The 20,427-nt window shown below is 39.8% G+C and overlaps 1 protein-coding gene across 1 annotated transcript in view; it reads left to right on the top strand.

The window, feature by feature from the left end:
• Positions 1–19,220: 19,220 nt before the first annotated feature.
• Positions 19,221–20,427, top strand: part of LOC102106840 (ATP-binding cassette sub-family C member 9) — a 42,433-nt gene continuing 41,226 nt past the window's right edge. The window contains exon 1 of the mRNA XM_088055084.1: positions 19,221–19,336. Within this exon, the coding sequence (XP_087911210.1) occupies positions 19,221–19,336 (116 nt within the window). The remainder of the gene's footprint in view (positions 19,337–20,427) is intronic.

Raw genomic sequence — 20,427 nt, forward strand, 5'->3', positions numbered from 1 at the left:
AAAGGAAATAAAGAAATCTATGAAAAGATGCCAGGGAAAGAATTGGAGAAGCTGAATTACTTTACCTTTACAACAGTAATATAGGTAATGGGATTTGTCTGTGTCGGCTAAAAATCTTTTTTGTAAATGTAATATAAGACATTAACGCAGAAGGTTATTCAAATGCTGATTTTGTGAGTTACTGAGAGAATGCCAGCCTTTTCACCACTCTTCACTTAAGTGAATGTGAACGCCATTTATTTCCATCTTTAGCTCACATTTTATAGGGTTCTATATGGTCCGCTGACTAATGAATTTATCATTGGCTAATGCACGTAGGTTGATATTTTTTTTTCTCCTGTATACAAGGATGTTTTTTTGCCTTACTTTCTCTTCTGCAGGAAGGTTTCAAGGACTGTAGCCTTTAATATCACGACTTTTTTCAAAGACTGGTTTGTGCAGACAGATCTTTACTGTAAAATATATCAACACATAGATGCTGTGGGTTTCAGGGGTTATGCCTTTAATTCAAGAGATGTTTTCATTCAAAACTTTAACTTAATATTGCATCTGCTTCCAAAAATGGGTACTCTCAAACAAGAAGAGAGAAAACAAAAAAATCTGTGAATTTTAATTTACTTTTGTGAACATCAGAGAAAGTGATTAACATCTAAGGAAGGATTTATGATATCACTTCTAATGGTTGAGGTCGAAAAATGTACTCTGCGTCTAACTGACCGTACTGTGGCTCAAGGAGGTAGACAGCATTTATAGCAACATCAGTCTCTTTTGTTTTGAGGGAATGTCCTGAGGTGACTTTATGATTCTTTTATCCCCAGTAGCCTTATATTATAGTTATTACTCTTTTGCACTTGTGATACAGGCAATGAGAGGGAAGAGGGGGAAGGGCCTTTCAGGTGCTCTAACCATCCATTGAAATAATGGTGGGTATATTTTAGATGCATTTCAGGCCAAGTGACTCATCAGAATGGCCATTTCCGACATTTTCAGCGTTGAAGGTTTTTCTCTGATTCAGACGTTCTGCCCAGTACAGCTGATGGAGCCTTAATGCGGATGTCAGGGTGGCCATTCTAAAGAGGATATAGGCATGGCAGCGATACCAGCCCTGGGATGTAATAAGAGGCTTCTGGCATGTTACCACGCAGAAATTACTGCTACCAGAGCAGGCTGCTGTGGAGATCCTGACCCTGCTTCTAGCCAGGGCTGACAGTTTCATACCTGCGTTCAGTCTCAGTGCCTTGGTGCGCTTTATAAACACACATTATTTATGCCTCACAACACCTCTTGAGACATTTCATATCACCTATTACAAGATTAGCAGTGCCACAAATAAGAAGGTGAAAAAATTAGCTAGTGCTGCAGCAAAATTTGCTGCCTATAACAGAATAAGAGATGCCTGCTTCTCAGTGCCTTTCTATATTTGTTTGGGTTGGACATCTGCTCTGTCCCCAAACAGAGGCTGTATCTGCAAGAGCTGAGGTTCTTGTCTCATTTTACCTGAAGACAAAAACCTGCCAAAAAACAACCCCAAACCCTTGCTCACCTTCCAGTCCCCACTAAGCCTCTCCAATGTGCCTGTCATATAATTGTATGTATATCATATGCATATAATTTACATTCTTTTACAGGACTTATTTTTGTTAAGATTTCAGGTGACAACAATATAGATAAAGAAGGTCAGATGGCAAAGGCTGAAAGCTTTTCTGGAAATTGGAATGGAAAATGGAGCAAGTGAACACCAGATATTTCTAAAGTTACATGAAGAATTATGGATAAACTAAAGCTAGAAAACAATCCTCTTATAATTAGAGCAGGATCTGATATTTCCTGGACTTCAGGAAGGACATTGTACCTTGATGCTCTCTCATGTTTTGTTTGGCATCTGAGCGAATCTTTTTTAGAGCAGAGTTTATGGGCTGCAATGGAGTAAGACAATTTTCCCAGGGAAGGCAACCTTACCTTCTGGTCATTCCAGAGGCTCCTGTCCTTTCAGCATCCTCTTTTCTCTGGTAGGACACTGGAGTGTGGCGAGCAGTATCGGATTAGCACAATTCGAATGATTGGCAATACAATGTCCCTTGAAGGGAATATGAGGAAAATCCTACCTAGAGCCAGACGGCAGTGCACACTGACTGCTACTGACCCTGACTTCTTAGGAGGCAGCTTTAGAGGGTGGCATAAGGCTCTGGAAGGCAATATTCAGATGAGAATCTAGCAAAGTGTCATTCTCCTTCTTTCCACAATCTATCCATACCCCAGATGGCAAGATAAACCTACTGAAGAAAGTGAGAACCTGTAGATTTATGTTCTTGCTGTTTGTTTTTTTATTTTGGCGACAAAAACTAAACAAATCAACACCACAGAAGACAAAACAATATTTCTATACTCTTTTGGACTGGCCTCTGTTCAGTCCTTTATGCAACCTTCTACTGGTTCCGATAATCATACGGCCTGGCTCTGCTTTGTGGAAATGCCATAACCAGAGACGAAGTAGGGAATCCACAGAAAATTTAACTGCTCAGACCCAAGGAGTGCACATGTTTTATAACAATTCAGTCTTATGTGTGGTGAAGGAAAAAAATCTGTTATCCACATGGCTGATGGCCCAGCTTAAATAGAAAAGGACAAGTACTGTAAAGACATAAATATTCTGAAATATGTAGGCCATTGATATAATAATATCAGCATAGAAATGCTTACAAAGTTGGCTAGCTGATGGAGTTAAAAATAAAAATTTTGATTAATTTCTCTGTGATTAGTTGCAGCAGAAAAATGCATCATTAATCATAAAGCACTACAAGAGTCAAATAGTTCTGGGGAAATATAAAAGCTCCACCTTTCACTTTGGTGGATTCATTGTACTTAGAAACCATTATCCTGATTCCTTATGGATCTTCTGTTTAGCAGTGCAAAATGGAATACTTACAAAAGATACTGAAGCGAGGTAGAAAATATATTATAATAGAATTAGTAATACAATAACCTTGAGGGCTAAGCAGGAATATACAATCTACACAGCATCTCAGACTCCCAGAATGTTTGGGTTGGAAAGTATGGATGCTAACTATGAGTAAAACAAGGGAGCACAGTGCCTGTGGAAAAGCAGGCTGCAGGACTTTCTCAGTCTGCCTGAGAAAGTGGCCTGGGAAATCATAAGGAGGAATCAAAACAATCCTCAGAGACAGCCCTTTAGGTGCTGTTTGTCAGTTTCTTGTTTTCTTGCAAGAGAAGGTTGAGGGGTGGTGTACCACGCTGACTAATGCTGGTAATGTGTTAGTTCACTAACCAATAAGTTTTACCTTTCTATACCTTGTGTATAAAAGTATATATCTATAAAAGAAGATCTAAAATAATAAACCTCTCTCTCCTTTTCAACGCACAAGAGAATCTGTGTTGTTCTTCTCGCCATTCCAAATAGAGTGACAGGAAACGACCTTAAAAATAATCTCATTCCACTCCCTGATATGGTCAGGGACACCTTCCACTATCACAGGTTGCCTCGAGTCTCTTTCAACTTTGCCTTGGACACTTCCAGGGATGGGGCAGCCAGAGCTTCTCTGGACAACCTGTGCCAGGGCCTCAGCACCCTCACAGCATAAACCTGACATTAAAGTCAGTTTGCTGTCCTGGAGTTGCAAAATGACAGAGAATTAAGAGAAAAGGGAGATCTGTTCTAGATGAAGCCATTCCCAATCCAAGTAAGGATTTTTATAGTACAGCCCCCTGCCCCCATTTTTTTTTTTAATTATCCAGCTACAGAATACAGCCACAACCCTATTTTTAAGAGTTTCTAACCTGAGTCCCTCCCTCCCTTTGCAAGGGAAAGGAACTAAAACTGCTAAATGCCCAGATAAATTTTACCAAGTGTCAAACTAAGGGTGACAACTGAAAACAGTTGCAGTGTTTCTAGGTCTGCGGCATGCTTAATGACTTGAAACACCAGGAGCTGATCATCAAGACTGAAAATAAAATTCAGGGATGTTTTAGTTTGACTTACTGCATCTTTACCATTTGATCTATAAACCTACTGGAAACATTCCATAACCTTATTTTCCCTAAAAATAAACCCTTCTTTTTATACTGTCTTGCAGTGATTTATTATGATAGTGTCACATACCATGCCTGAGCATTCTCCAGGGTGATTTATCTGGCTGCAGTGCAAATGTGGGTGCCACGAGTAGAAATCCCCTTAAAAGAGAAAAAATTCCTATAAATCAGTTAGTTAAAAAAAAAGGCAGGGGTATAAAAGTCTGACTCATAATTGTTCCACCTTATTTGTCTGCACTATAATTAGAAAGGACATTTTAGGGAGGCTGGTTTTGAAAATAAGTAGAGAAGTGCGTTGAACACTGACAGCACAGCTCTCTAGGAAGCCTTGTGTATGAGTCTTTCAAATGCACCTCCTTATTTCTCAGGGATCCCTATTCAAATAAAACCATATCCAATTTAATTGAAAAGTTGGAAAGGATTGAGTTGGAATGGCACATGAGGGGGTATTAGAATCCTGTATCTCACTACATAATGCCCCCATTTTGCTGGAAAATAAGCCTGATGGTAGCTACCGAATAGTTCAAGATCTTCAAGCAGTAAATAAAAGAACCATCACATGCTTTCTGGTGGTAGCTAATCCATGCACATTACTAAGTCAGATACCCCGTAATTAAACTTTGTACAGTGTAGTGGATTTAAAGGATGCCTTTTGGACTTCCCCTGTAGAAAAGGGCAGTAGGGATTATTTTGCTTTTGAGTGGGAAGATCCAGACACAAGCAGGAGAGAAAAATTAAGGTGGGCTGTATTTCCCCAAGGTTACACTGAGTCACCGAATCTTTTTGGGAGAGTGTTAAATAATCTTCTGAGGTCCTTTGAGTTACCCAAAGGAATTAAGTTGCTACAGTATGTTGATGATTTGCTGGTAGCAGGAGAAACTAAAATAGAAACAAGAAGGGGTACTATTAAGCTTTTAAATTTTTTAAGAGAAAATGGACTGAAAATATCCAAGTTGAAATTACAATTTGTAGAATCAGAAGTAAAGTACTTAAGTCACTGGATTTGTAAGGGAAAGAATAAACCAGACTCTGTAAGGGTCAGGAATATTAAACATGGGACCCCCAAAACAAAAAGAGAACAAAGGCAGTTTCTGAGTATTTTGGGTTACTGTAGGTAGTGGATAGAGAGGTTTAGTAGAAACGTGAAATTTTTATATGAATAATTAACTTAAATAAAAAATTTAAGTGATTTGTATCACTTAAAATGGACTAAAAATGACCAGGAAAATTTTGAATAAATTAAGGAAGCCTTACAGGAAGCCCTTATACTAAGTCTTCCCAATTTGGACAAGTCTTTTCAATTATTTGTTAGTATAGCTGATCAAACAGCTTATGGAGGATTGACTCAAAATTGAGTGGGAAGGCAAAAGCCTGTAGGATATTATTTCAAATTATTAGATCTATTTAGTAAAGCCTGGCCAATATGCCTGCAAGCTTTTGTATCAACTATTTTGTTAGTGGAAGAAGCCCAAAAGGTAACTTTTGAAGCACCACTAGAAGTATACACCCCCCACAAAATTAGAGGAATTCCTGCTCAGAAGTTCAAAAAATAATTGACTGATAACTGATTATTAAAATATGAAGCTATTTCGATAACTTATTCAAAATTAGAGCTGAAAATGACAAATTTACAAAGCCCCATTCAGTTTCTCTATGGAGACTCTGGGGAGGAATTAATACATGAATGCACAGAGGTTATAGAGTTACAAACAAAAATACGCCCAACCTTAGAAAAACAAAAATTACAAACAGGAGTTAAATTATTTATAGACAGATCATCCCGAGTAGTAGAGTGGAAGAGAAAATTTGAGTATGCCATAATTAGTAGAGAAAAAGTGGAAGTAAAAGAATCTGGTCCTCTTAGCCTGTCCTGGTCAGCACAAGCCTGTGAACTCTATACAGTTATTACGTGAATTATTGTTATTAAGAGATCAGTAAGGGACCATTTACACAGACTCAAAATATGCCTTTGGAGTAGTGCACACTTTTGGAAGAATTTCGAGAGAATTATAAATACGCAAAGAAAATAATTAATACACCAAGGATTGATAATTCAAATACTCCAAGTTTTGAAAGTTCCAAAAAAGATAACAGTAGTTCATGAATAAAGCCACTAGAGGGGGAGAGATAGTAAGACAAGAAGAGATAATTTAGTTGATGAGGAAGGAAAGAAAACGGCCCTAAGGGAGAACAGAAATGTAATTATGACTTTCAAAGAAGCAGAAATACAGAATGAAACATCATACTTTTCCTTAGCAGAAGTAGAAGCTATATAGAGGGAAAATGGATTCTCCCTGATGGTAGGGATATGACACCAAAACCATTAGAACGACAGATCCTAGACAATCTGTATCCATTGTCATGGATATAGAACCCAAATTTCTCTATTGAATCAGTTAATAAGGTTCCAGATGGTAGCTGAGGTTTCAAACCATACCGCAACTGCCCTAAAGTTGCTGGCCAAGCAGCACTCACAAATGCCAGCATTTGTATATCAAAAAAGAATTGACCTAGACTATCTGTTAGCTGAAGAAGAGGGTGTTTGTGGAAAGTTTAACTAATCTGAGTGTTGTGTGGAGATAAATGATCATGGAGAAGCCATCACAAAAACTGCTGAAGAGATTAAAAGAGTAGAACATGTACCTGTTCAAAATTAGAATTCTATTCTGAAAGCTGACTGGTGGGATAACCTTTTTGTAGGTGCTTGGTGGAAGAAGTTAAGATTTATGATATTATGTTCTACATTAGGATTATTGTTTCGACCTTGTATGATTCCATGCCTTATTAGACTAATCTACTCAGTAATTCAAGGAATGCAAGCCACAGCAATGCCCATTGATCCAGAATTAGCAGTAAAAGAGAAACCAAACACTTTGATGCTATTAAAAGCAAAACCTACTGGCACTCAAAATAAAGGAATTAAAAAGATGTTGACTGAACATAAAGAAATAGCACAAGAAATTTTAACCAAATTTGAAAAAGAGTGTGAAAAGCTTAAGGCAGCATGGGAGACGTTAGAAAAATTAGAAGCTGAAAGGAAGAGAACAGAAAAAAAAGGGATTATTGAGAATATAAAAGATACTAAATTCAGGGGTTTTTTTTAAGAAGCACAAATCAATACAATCAAAAAAGAAAAATGAGTGATTTGTAATAAATGGAAATGATTCATGCTAAATAAATTGTAACTACTTGGAAAATTATTATTAGAAGCAATAAACAGAATTAGTTTTACAAGTCAGATGAACCCCTTTACAGATCTTACATGTTAAAATTAAGACACAGGATATAGTTTCGAGATAAGTAATGTCCCAAGAAAAAATCAACCTTGAGATGGATAAAGTTGTAATGACTTTAGGCATAGGGCCTGAAAATTATAAAATGTAAGACTAATTAGTGGAACACAATGCTTACTGACATGACACAATGATTAGCTTGAATTGCTTTGTTTCATATGTGAGGTGGGGTGAGAAGCCCTCCCCATACCCCGGTCTGTTTTGTTTATGCTTTAGCCATATTAAACTACTGGTAAATTATATTCATACATATATATATCTGAATATATTCACTAAATTGTATTCTGTTACTGAATTGTATTTTTGCATTCATTTCAATTTTTTTCCTTCTTATTAAATTACTATTAACTCAATAGACTTAGTTGTCTAATTTTAATTTAATTTATAACACCTCTGATGCCAATTTCTCCAATGGTCCCAATCCATAAGCACACACACTTCCTCTGAGGGGAACTCAGGCTGTTGAGAAATTTTGAGAAGAGAGTGAAGCATGTAATAAAAGTGAAACACAAAACAAGTATGGCATTTACAAAGCAAGTTTGCATCAACATTTTGTTTTTGATTAGAGTGTTGAGAATTTAGAAGCATCCAGTGTAAAGGAATCATTAGTGATGCCTTTCATACCATGGAAAGCCTGGTGTATATTTTAATGCTGGTACCAGAATATTCTGGGAAGCACCACTCTGCACACTAGACTTGCAGGGAGTGCTACTCTTTTACTAAGAGTACTATTGCTACTCTTTTACTACTTTACTTTTTACTCTTTTAGTTGGGGAGAAAGATAGGAAATATTCAGGCATCAGGGTTTCAACAGCATTTGTGGAGTTAAATGAATGTTAGGAACGCATTCTTTGGGGTTTGTGTTCCGTATATAATTGGGACAAAGTTACCTAAAATACAGGCAGCCAACGCAGTCATGTTGTTCCCATAAAAATGTGAAACAATTCCTAAAAGCAAATGTATCAATGATCACAATAAAATACTCACTTCTACCACTTAGTTCTGATGGCAGATGAGAGGTAGCTGGTATTAGCAGGAGCATTTTCACTTTTCAGCTTGGTCTCTTTGCCCAAGGTGGTCATGAGTAACAAAAGCAGATGAGAAATAATAACCAAGCAATACTAAATCTCCCTCATTTATTCATCTATACTCATATGTGAACGTTGGTGGGTTTAGGAAAAAAAACCAGTCACTCCCCAAGTATTTGTGAAAGGAATGTAAACCTGGCCCGGGTCTGGAACATTTAGGGCTGGTGTATGAAACTTCGTAGTTTCATACATCAGAAGAGAATTAATGTACCTGCAAATGTTTCAAGTGCCCTCATTTGAGGTGTTACAGGTGCTGAAGGCAGCTGGCGATGTTCAGACAGCCCTGTTAAACCTTTATATGCACACCAGAGAATTCACAGGATCTAAACTGCTTTTAACTCATGCCTCTGCTATGAATATTGCATGAGGAAATTGTGGTTAGAGGTGTAGCATTCATATACCAAACTAAACTTGGGGTGGGACCTACAACTGAGTTTCAAGTCAAAGATAGTTTAAATAGCGATTATCTGAAAACTTCCTTAACACTGGCCAAATTAGAAAACCCCAACACCCTCTAGTAATTCCCTCTTTGATCTACAAGCACTAATATTTTATTCCAAATACAGAAGTTCCCCTTTATTTTCTTCATTGCTAGAAACCTTTTGACCAGTCTTGAGGCTGGGTCTCTCCCAGGCACTAAAGGGAATGTGAAGTTTTGATTATTCCAAGACTTTCTGGGCTAGCCTATTGGTTTTTGAAAAGACTTGCAGCACTTAGTAGCAATTCAGCAAGCTGTGAAGCTATGGTGGTTCTGGAGGCTTAAAAAGTCACATTGAATTTATTTTTCAATGAGTCTGGATTTACTATTCCGCAAAATAAACCATACTATTAATAAACTATAAACTGGGCTGAAATGTAATGAGTCAATCCTTAATTTGTTTTCAGTAGAGAAAGATTTATATTTAGCCTATCAATTTAAACATTCTGTACTTTTTAACTGCGTAGCTGTGTAGGGTGCACTAGTCTGGAAAGGGAAGGTGATAATGCATGTTTTCCTCAAAGAATGAACAAAAGCTTTCCAAAATTCAGACTGAAATTATATATGTCAGTCCTGAATCTGTCACTACCCAGTTGTGCTATTTCATTGCCTGTAGGACACAGGAATCGCCAAAGTTTTTCAGGAATATTTTCCCTCTAAAATACATTCACTTCCCCCCCTTTTCCACCAGCTGCATCTTGACACCAAGGAGAAGAAAAAGAGTGTTGCACTTTTTCCTGAGGCATTCTGGTTTCAGGACTTGTCCATGTGTAGTTTTACTTGTGTATCACTGACATTTACTGACCGAGATAAAAACCACAGCCTTAGCACGAGGGAACTGCTTCAGCTTTGCCCTTCTTTTAATGTTAAAAGCAACATTTGAAACTTCCTCTCATTCAGCAACCCTGAATCCAGAGCCATAGTATGACATTAGGGCAGTTTTCCCAAGAAAGCCAAGCAGAAACTCCACTGGCAGCATCTCCAGACATTACTGCCCAGTTCACTGTGTTCATCCCTGTACATCTGGACTTAATTAATCAGACCTTTGGGACTGCAGATCACTTTAGATGAGCTGTGCTCAAGGCAGAGGTGTAACTTCATGTCAAGAAAAGCATGGAATCCATATTTTATGAAATTCTGTTCCAAGGTTGCATTTTAAAAACTGGCACCAACAAAATTTATCTGAGCTGGTACCAGCAGATTAAGGATCCAATGCAGTTTTAGCCAAATATTTGTTTCATTGTTGTGTTTGCAAAAAAATAGGTGAAAAGAAATAAATGGAGAAAGTGGGAAATGCAGGTAGCAAAATTCTTTGTCAGGTTCTCTGGTTCAGAAGAAGAATTAAGAATTAAGAAGAAGAATTAAGAAAACATGTAGTGAAAATGTGGACATGTGCCTGTCAGTTAATGAGTCTCCTCTGTTCCAAAGAACAGATGTATAAGTTTTCACATTTAGAGCACCTCTGGAAGGTGTGAATGTTTGTTGAGGGTTAGGTGGCCTTTTTTGTTGTTGTTGTTTGTTTGTTTTGTCGTTCTGGCCTGCCCGTGGAATTTTTACCCATTAGCTGCGGAGACAACCTAACTGTGGGTATTTAGTGGGTGATTGATAGAGGACAAAGAGTGGCCGGGCACAGGGGGGGAAGAGGGCAGGAAAGGAAGGCGGGGACAGTTTTTGGCTGGCTTCTTCGGCTTCGGGGAAAAGACATTTCGTTTTGCTGGGTCACGGAGCTGCTGAGGTGGGGAGAAGGGAATTTTCGCCATCACCCAGACGGAACTGCTGCTTCTTCTCCTTCTTCCCTCTTTGTTGGTGGCCTCGCATCCCCTGTCCTGCCGGGACGTGTGGCAGTGCCAGGCACCGCCGCGGAGCTGCTGATACACCTCATCCACCAGCCCAGGATCTCAGCTCATCCCTGCTGTTTCCAGCCGACTGTTCCTCAGAGCTCTGCAGGAGCACCGGGACTGACTGCCCGAGGGGGTTTGTGAAAACAAAGCCTCTCCCCCATCCCATCTCAGTTGAGAAAGCTGTCATGGGGTCCCTGGTTCTGTTTTCTTGTTAATGCTGTAGTTATTGTTTGTTTTTTTGCTTGGTTATACTAGTAAAGAACTGTTATTCTTGTCCCCAGATCTCTGCCTGAAAGCCCCTTGATTTCAAAATTATAATAATTTGGAGGTAGGGGGGTCTACATTCTTTCATCCCACGTCTTAAAAACGAGATTCACTTAATAAATTATAAAAAGAATTTAATATAAACAAAAGAAAATTAGGAGACAAAAGAAATAAAGCAAAGGGTTAAAACGGCCGGGTGCCCTGGCACCTTGCCAGGAACACACCTGGTATCTCAGGAATACTCTTTTTATCCCCTCCTGCTGTGAGGGGTTAATGCATATTCAAAGCGTCCCCTCCCTGGTTCCACTTTCTAGGATCATGCTCTCCACAATTTTATTTTCTGCTGGTCAGCATTTATTTTTGCTGGTCATCATTATTCTTGCTGGTCAGCATTATTTTGGAGTTTGGTTTCCTTTTTTTTTGCAAATGGTCAGGGCAGATAACAGTCCGGGGCCGTCATCCTTCCCCTGAGGGCAGCTGGGTTTCATATCTTCCGCTGATAACAGTTTGGCTTCTATTGTTCTCCTGATAACAGCTTGGGCCCCACTGTCTTTGCCCTCTGGGGTTTCCTTGCCTTGTACCTAGGAAATTCTTTTAAGCTTAAAACTTGTTAGCAAGAAAAAAAGTACATACATAGCTAAAAAGTATTTAATATATAATATTCATCTGCGAAAGCCAATATCACAATACAAATTTATAACAAACCCCTCCTCTTCTTTTTTTATAAATCATTTGGCTTGAGCAATAATTCTTGTTTTCTAGCTTCTAGCACTCGTTCATTTATTCACAAATCAATTTAGCTTCTTCCAACAGATTTTTCACATTATTTTGTTTTCTTAATTATGGATGCTAAATCTGAACCACAGTGCCTGTACAAATTACAGGCCGCATAGCTTTCTCAAGTCCAGCCTGGGAAGTTTTAAGGAGGAATCAAAACAATCCTCAGGGACACAAAACAGCCTTGCAGGTGTTGTTTTCTATTCCTTGTTTTCCTTGCAGGAGAAAGTCAGGGGGTGGTGAACCCCACTGTCCAATGATGGTGGTGTAGTGATTTACTAACCAATAAGAGTTTCCTTTCTGTACTTTCCACAAACTTATCTATATAACAAACTTAAAGCAATAAACTAGAAGATTTCTCCTGTTCTGACTCCCTTGAGAGTCCGTGTCATTCTTTCCCGCTGTTCCCAATTAGAACAACACTTAATACCGTGATTTTTTTTTTTTGTTTTTGCCGTTCCAGATGTAGCCAATTTCAGGGCTGTAGGCATTTGCTATGCTTTGAACTATATTGGTGATCAGCCAAATTAAACGGGATTAAACAAAGAAATATTAAACCAGCTGTAGCACTGCTACAAGGGGAAGAAACTTAGCTTCTTCTACTACTCTATCCTAAATACATTATCCTACTAATTAGTGGTCATTACTGATTTTCATTTTTGGACCGGCACATGGGCCATTTTTCTGATATCCTTGGCTATATCTAGAACGGCATTTTTATTGTCATTGAAAACAACAATCTTATGTATTAATTTTCTCACAGAACACCCCTTCTTTTAGCCAATAAATAGTCTAAAGCCAGCTTATTTGGATATATTGCCATTGTGGCTTTCATCACTGACTGGCTATTAATTCCATAGTTCTAGCTGTTTCACTGGTTATGATTTCTACAACAGCTTGGAGTTTCATAATGCAAAAATTGGGGTTCGATATCCCCAACTTCCATCTTGTGCTTCTTAAAAAAAAGATTCACTTAATAAATTATAAAAAGAATTTAATATAAACAAAAGACAATTAGGAGACAAAAGAAATAAAGCAAAGGGTTAAAACGGCCGGGTGCCCTGGCGCCTTGCCAGGAACACACCTGGTATCTCAGGAATACTCTTTTTATCCCCTCCTGCTGTGAGGGGTTAATGCATATCAAAGCGTCCCCTCCCTGGTTCCGCCTTCTTGGATCATGCTCTTCACAATTTTATTTTCTGCTGGTCAGCATTTATTTTTGCTGGTCATCATTATTCTTGCTGGTCAGCATTATTTTGGAGTTTGGTTTCCTTTTTTTTTGCAAATGGTCAGGGCAGATAACAGTCCGGGGCCGTCATCCTTCCCCTGAGGACAGATGGGTTTCATATCTTCCGCTGATAACAGTTTGGCCTCTATTGTTCTCCTGATAACAGCTTGGGCCCCACTGTCCTTGCCCTCTGGGGTTTCCTTGCCTTGTACCTAGGAAATTCTTTTAAACTTAAAACTTGTTAGCAAGATAAAAAGTACATACATAGCTAAAAAGTATTTAATATATAATATTCATCTACGAAACCAAATATCACAATACAAATTTATAACACAAGGGAAGCTCCGGCTCTCCCTAGCAGACACCTGTCTTCTAGAACCAAGACAATGTTCCAACAGGTATCTCATATCTTGTTTAATTATCTACTGAGCCTATAATAATTAAAACAATATATGAGAAACCTGTAGGCACATTATTTAAAAATGAATTCAAAGTGCCTTTTCACTTTATTGCTTTATAAGAAATAAGAAAAATGGTCATCCAACCTACCTTTGTTATATTCTATTAGTTTGTACAGTCTGAATCTATTTTGAAATGAACAAGCCAGTAACTCCCATGATATTTTCTTTTGAGTCCTTTTAATATTTGAAGAGAAGATCACCAAACCAAAAATACCTGGAAAGATGAAGAGAAAGTTTATGAAACTACAAGTGGTCATATTTTAAAAACTATGTGTATCCTCACTAAGGATAATTTAGTTTGCATTTTACAGCTGTTAGTGACCAATGTTCTAAGGTTGGGTTGGGATGTTCTTGGGAAAGAGAACGTTTGGACATTTGGGATTCTTGAGGAGTCCTGCATGAGGCCAGGAGTTGGATTTGATGATCCCTGAGTAGTGCTCCCTGAAAGCCTAAGGCCACCAGTAGATAGATGGTGGTAACAGCATAGTTTCTCAGTTGGTTTGGGGTTTTTATTTGGTGTTTTTTTTTCTTTGTTGGTTTGGGTTTGATTTTGTTTGTTTGTTTTGTTGTTTTTGTTTGGTTGTTTGGGATTTTTTCTTTGTTTTTGGTTGTTTTTTGGGTTTTTTTTGCTGCTGTTTTTTGAGGAAAAGATTGACAATTCTATGTGCTCCCCACTAGGCTTCAGATGTGATAATGAACCACAGTTTCATTGCCCAGCAATGGGGAAGAACATGGCTCCCCCATGAAATAGCCACAAAGAGCTGGCTTACAAACCGTGTAGATGTAGCTCTAATTTCAGAGCAGCTGTCTGCAAAGGAAAGGGATTGTTTTCCTTGCTTGCTACACATTTTCTTTGTTTTTCTCCTGTATTTAGAGTCTGGAGGATTTAGATTTGTGGTTCAGCTCCCACTTTAGCAGTAGCACCCACATATTGCAAGGTAATGCTGCAGCAGCTTTGGTTGGTACACGGTTTAAAACCTGAAGGCCCAACCACATTCTTTTTTTTTCTCTTTAAAATTAAATTAAAAATATATATATTGAGGACAAGGTAAAGATCTTTCTTACTGTTTCTTACAATGTCTGCAGCATTGGTTTGGTTCCAGTGGAACAAAATTTAAGCTAATGAATGTTTGAATGTATTTTGACTACTTCCCTGGTCTTGCATACCCCAAAAAGTAATTTCAAACAGAAAACTCACCAAACCAAATCAATGAATCTGTGTCCATTGGACCAATGTCCCAACATTGTTCTGTGTATCTATTTTCCCTACTTTTGCAGCCAAGTCTTTGCACAGGCAGCACACTACCAACCAAAGCAGTGTGTACAAAACACTGCCAGTATGATTTTTATGTTTACTCCCACAAAACTCATACTGGAATTTAAAATTTTAATTCCCTCTGTGTCTATATTGCACATATATGTGCTGGTAAAAGCATTTCAGCAGGTGTAACTAAATGTGTTCATTCACTTCACAGTAAATCTGATGTTGTAGCTAAAAGTGTAAGAATATGAAGTTACACTGATATATGATTAGCTGCAGTCTGAGATGAAGACTTACTGGATTATTACACTCACCTTGATTAAAGAAATATTGTAAATATTCTACAATATTTACTACTACGGTCTGAAAATTTTTGAAGCCTTCCGAGACTCAGATGGTAAAGTAAGTGCACTTCTCCCAGAACATAAAAGCTCCTTTATATAAAATGTAAAATTCTATTTTATGCTATCAAATAAAATATCTGACAAAGAAATAACCTGATATAACACATAAAATTGTGAAAAGTAAAAGGCTCTTATTCCTAGTTTGAGGCAAATTGTTCCATGCATTTTGTATTTTTTGAATTGCAGGATGTGTTACATTAGCATTCAGTTTTTTTACTATCATGAATAAATTTTATTTTTTTATTACACCACTCTGTGTGCAATATTAGGCAATGTTGTGATTGATTGGAGCCAGGTGGCCTTCCACCACAACTAATCACCACTTAAGGAGAAGTTATACAGTAGGAAAACAGCTCTCTTCTCAGGTATTCCTTTCATGCCCTTTTCCTACCTTTTTTTCATCAAACTGGTTCCAGAGCTTCTAAAAACAAGCATAAATTAGGGCTGAGGTTGAGACCTGGAAAATCTGAGCTAATGGACAGAAAGAGCAATGAGTCAGACCCTTTTTGTGTGTTTCACAGCGCAGCCTGAGCAGCCCCACTGCTCAGTAACATGACTGAGAGCAGCTGTGCACATTGGTCACTGTTGCACTGGGGCTCCAGGATATTCCCTTTAATCCTCCCCACTAGTAAAAAATTAAGCCAGAAGAGGTCAAGAAGCTGTAAAAGACACAAAGACTCTTGTCTCCAATGCATTTTCTGTGGTCTATTTTTACAGAAATCTCCCTTAGTTCAAGCTGTCCCAATATTAATGGTTCAGGGAGGGTTAGTCAGCCTTCCCAGCCATGGAAAAGTAATCATGCCACTCAGGCAGCACAACAAATTGATAAGGTATTGTGGGAAGTGCTCTTTTATATTCTGGCAGCCTGGGCGCCCAGCCTGTGTCAAGTGTGCTCAGAGGATGCCGCAGCCATTCAGCTTAGTGTAAATACCTGCCACAAAACCTCCTCCAATAGCGTCAAAGCAAACTCACTCTAGAGAAACAAGCCCTTCCTGTAAATAGTGGTGAAAGAGCCACTTTGTTGGCTGATGGAGGTATTAAACATTTTCCTGGAACATTTACATCATGGCTAATAACAAATAAGCCAGAGTACACTGAAGCTTTATCATCTGTCATTGCATTTGGCAGGTAAATTGGGATTTTGCTCAACAGCAGCAGCTCTATAAGCTGAGAGAGACTTTGCAGGTTCAATGGCCAGCAAGGACCATCCCCATGCTGCAAGTCTGTGGGAGATAAGAAGCTGTAGGGGGACAACCCCTGGGTATGACCTTTTAGAAGTGTCCCTGTACCCCTTTGGGGATGACGTCAGGTGGTACAGCTGGACTAGTGCCTGCTTGCTTGCACTGAATCTGCTCTGTTGTGCTCATCCAAGGGCTATTTATAGTGATAAACCTTTCTCCTGCTCTTTTAGAGAAAGTCCTCTTTCTCTTTTAGCTCACCAGGCTGTCAGAGGGGCTGATGCAGAAAGCAATTTATTCACTTTAAACCACCGTGTGGCACTTTGCCCTGACAAAGCAGGACGACAAGTGGAAATCATGGGTTTCATTACCTTGTCTCCATAAATTTTATTCAATCAGATCCAGGGTTTAACTCTTTGAGTACTTAATGATGCGGGCTGATATGTAGTGATGGCTTGAAAACCCCTAAATCTGTCCTGCTGTTTTACAAGGGAACCTGAAAGTGAATTTGTGTTTTCAAACTCTGTCAAGCCTGGTGCTGTGACCACTTCCCTGGGGAGGCTGTTGTGGTGCCCCAACCATGCTCTGGGTGAACAACCTTTTCCTGTTGTTCATGGTATACCTTCCCTGACACAGCTTCATACCATTCCCTCAGGTCCTGTCACTGATCATCAGGGAGAAGAATGTCACAGTTGAAACAGAGACGAATGATGGATTTGTCTTTACAAACAAGCTGTGGGTCTCCTGATAGATAGAACTAACACTGATAAAAGAAACAGTGGGATAGATTCCACTGATTGAAAAAGATATTTGCTTTTACAAACAAACTAGGTTTGCTGATAAATGAAATTAGATATTTAAAGATGAAAGAAATGATGAGGAAACACCATAAATTCCATAAGAATTAAAAATTAAGAGGGAGGGTTATACATTAGAGGGGAATCTTAGGTATCAGGCATTCCGGGAATTCTGTACCTCTCAAGTACCTCAGGCAATGGAGAAAGAGAGAGGGACATGTGGCCAGGAAATTAAGATAAAAAGGAGGCTGTGTCGTCCAAAAATTTGAGAGACCCCAGGAGTGTTGCAGGCTGGGTCCTGAGGGCCTGTCTGACCCCTGGCTTCTGCCAGCAACAAGCCCAGATAGTCAGGCTGTCCCCAGGGACAGAGCCGCTGTCTGGGGTTCTGCAAGCAGCCTCCAGACAGGGGTAACCCTTTGAGTACAGGCAAGGGCTTTAAGTGATCAACTCTTTTAGCAGTGATTTCTGCACTGTGATCAGCTCTGTTCAGCCCTGCTAGCCCCATTCAGGTGTTAACCCAGCCAACACAGATGAGAGACAGGAAGACCATATAGCGTTCTGCAGAGAGTCTTTAATGCTGGCTTTAAAGGGGGCCAGTGATGGTCTAACCCCGAACCGGGTAAAAGCTGGGGTTCTTATGGGGAAGGGGAGAATCAAGAAGCGGACCAATAGTCTCAGACTGGGGTAAGACGACCAATAGTTAACAGGGAAATAACATGGGGTTCTGAGGCAGGGAGGGGTCCACAGCTTAGTCACAGTGACTAGGCAGTTTTATCTATCTTAGGGGATTGATCTCCAGGAAGGATGCCACAGATGCCTGTCAGAAGACTGGGCCTCGTCCACACAGGAAAATGCCCCATGGGCTCTCCCTTTATTCAAATAAAGTAAAAGGACTCCTCTGTCTCCTTTTTGGACATAAACCTCTGGTGTTCGTGGATTAATTTTCCTGACAATATGGGGACTTGTCTGGAATATTTTCACCATCTGGGGAGGCAGGCAACAAGCAGAGCTGAAAGTGCACCTGACCCAGTTTCAGTGAACAGCTCCCCTTGGTGCTGGCCAGCACCAGGCGATTGATTGGGTTCCCAAGACTGTCCAGGAGACCGATGAGTGGTGGACTAGGGGGGTCCATGAAGAGTCAGCAGGGAAGGACCACTGAAAATCTCACTGGTGAGTAAAATGGGATCTTTGGGGAGCAAACCTGGGAGGGCACCCATGGGAGTAGCACAGGTAAAAAAGGGCACCCATGGAGGGTTGCAAAGGTAAAGTCGGGAAGGGGCCCTGGTAAAAAGGATGACAATCCCACAATATCCCTGGGAAGTCCCTTGGGGAGAATGATGAGATTTTGGGACAGATTATGCATTCACCCAGAGGTAACTATGGAGATCATGGTAAAATATTGTTATTTTGTGTGGCCAGAGTATAAATTGCTAAATGGACTTGTATGGCCACCTTATGAAACAGATGGAATTTGTTTGTGTCAAATTTTGTGGAGGTATTTAGAGGAGAATTGGAAATGATGGACTGAAAGAGAATGTGGATTGATACAGTTTAACCAAACAACAGGAGAAACCGATGGGTTTAGAAAAAAAATATAAGAGGAAAAATGGGAGGAAGAGAAAAACAGTGAGGATTGGGATGCTTTTCAACACCTTCCCCTATCTTGTCCTCCAGTGCTGCCAGCTGACCCAGGGCCAGCTGCAGGACCCCTGAATTCTGGAGCAAAGGGATCAGGGAAATGCTGTTCCTACAACTCCACCTGAGAATAACAACGGTGCAGGGGGAGGGGAGCAGCATATCATATCACCCTCTAGAACTAGAAAAGGAACTCAATTTAGGACATCAGAAGCCCCCCAGACCCAAGAGATGGGTACACCAAATGCCACTCCACCAAGTTCCTTTGGGAGGTCAAGCGGGAGGGTTTGGCTTTGTAATTGTACCACTTACTACCCAGGATATAACAGGGTTGAAAAAATAATTACCCCCATATTTGGATGATCCTGTAGAGGTGGGGGAAAGGATAGAAGACTATTTGGGAAATGCAGATTATACATGGAAGGATTGGGATTATCTTTTGGGGATTTTGTTTGGGTCATCATAGAAATGAATGATTTTGCAGGAAGATTGGCACTGTGGGAATATGAACATCCACAAGCAGCAGAGGGGGCTGGACCTAACGCACCTACAGTGGATGATGCCATCCCTCAGGTGGACCCCCAGTGGGACCAAAATAACCAGGCCAGTTTGGCTTATCTCTGTGATTACCGTGCTTATTTGATTAAGGCAATCAAATTGGCAGCTCCCAGAACTAACAACATAGCATTCTCCTGTTGTTAAAACAGGAGAAACATGAAAGCCCCTCTTATTGGTTAGAGAGGATTAGGGATGCCTTGCAGAAGCATGGGGGGATGGATCCTGAAGGGAAAGCTTTTGACACATTGCTGAAGGTACAATTTGTTACTAAGGCTTGGCCTGATATAAGGAAAGGAGTACAAAAAGATGAAGAGTGGCAGAATAAGTTTCTGGAGGAATTGGTTAGAAAAACACAGCAAATATATGTAAGAAGGGATGAGGTAAAAGTAAAAGCTTAAGCAAAGATGATGGCAGAATTTTTGCAGCCATTGAGAAATACATTGCAGGGTCTAAGGGGTCCCCCGGGACAGAGGGGATAGGGTTGGCCACAAGGAAATGGCAAGGGCATTCCCTCCTCGACAAGGGAGAGCGAACCCAAACAGCAGTTGGGGAGGAACCAGTGCAGAGCAGAAGGGCATTGGAAAAGGGAATGTCCACAGAAACAGCTAGATCTTCAGGAGGAGAAAGTAAGGAGGATAATGGAAAAGGATTGTTAGGGGTGTCAGGGGCTCCCATTATATCAAGGACCCACCACTCTGCAGCCCTTGATAACTTTTAAGGTGTGTCAGGATCTAGAGGAGGTGTGTTTTCTGGTAGACACAGGGGCCACTCAATCCACCTTAAATTTTATACCTAAGCAGTCAAAAAGATCATTGGTTATTCAAGGAGTAAGTGGAAAGGATGAGTGAGTGCATTTTATTCGACTGCTATTAATAGATGTGGGGGACAGGTTTGAAATGCATGAATTCCTGTTTGCTCCTAATTGTGATTGTAATTTACTGGGGAGGGATTTGATGGTTAAAGTGGGAATGCAAATTAGTATTGTAAAAAATGACACAGAGTCAAACACTGTGATATCTTTGTGTAAAATATCTGAGAAAGCTTATACTGAAATAGATCTGAAAGTGTGGGCAGCCCCAGGGAAATATGGAAAACTAAACATAGAACCTCTCCAAAT

The sequence above is a fragment of the Pseudopodoces humilis genome, chromosome 5 (assembly GCF_049639895.1).
Source record: "Pseudopodoces humilis isolate 2021_Gansu_Grassland_sample_001 chromosome 5, ASM4963989v1, whole genome shotgun sequence".
In the NCBI taxonomy this organism is placed as follows: Eukaryota; Metazoa; Chordata; class Aves; order Passeriformes; family Paridae; genus Pseudopodoces; species Pseudopodoces humilis.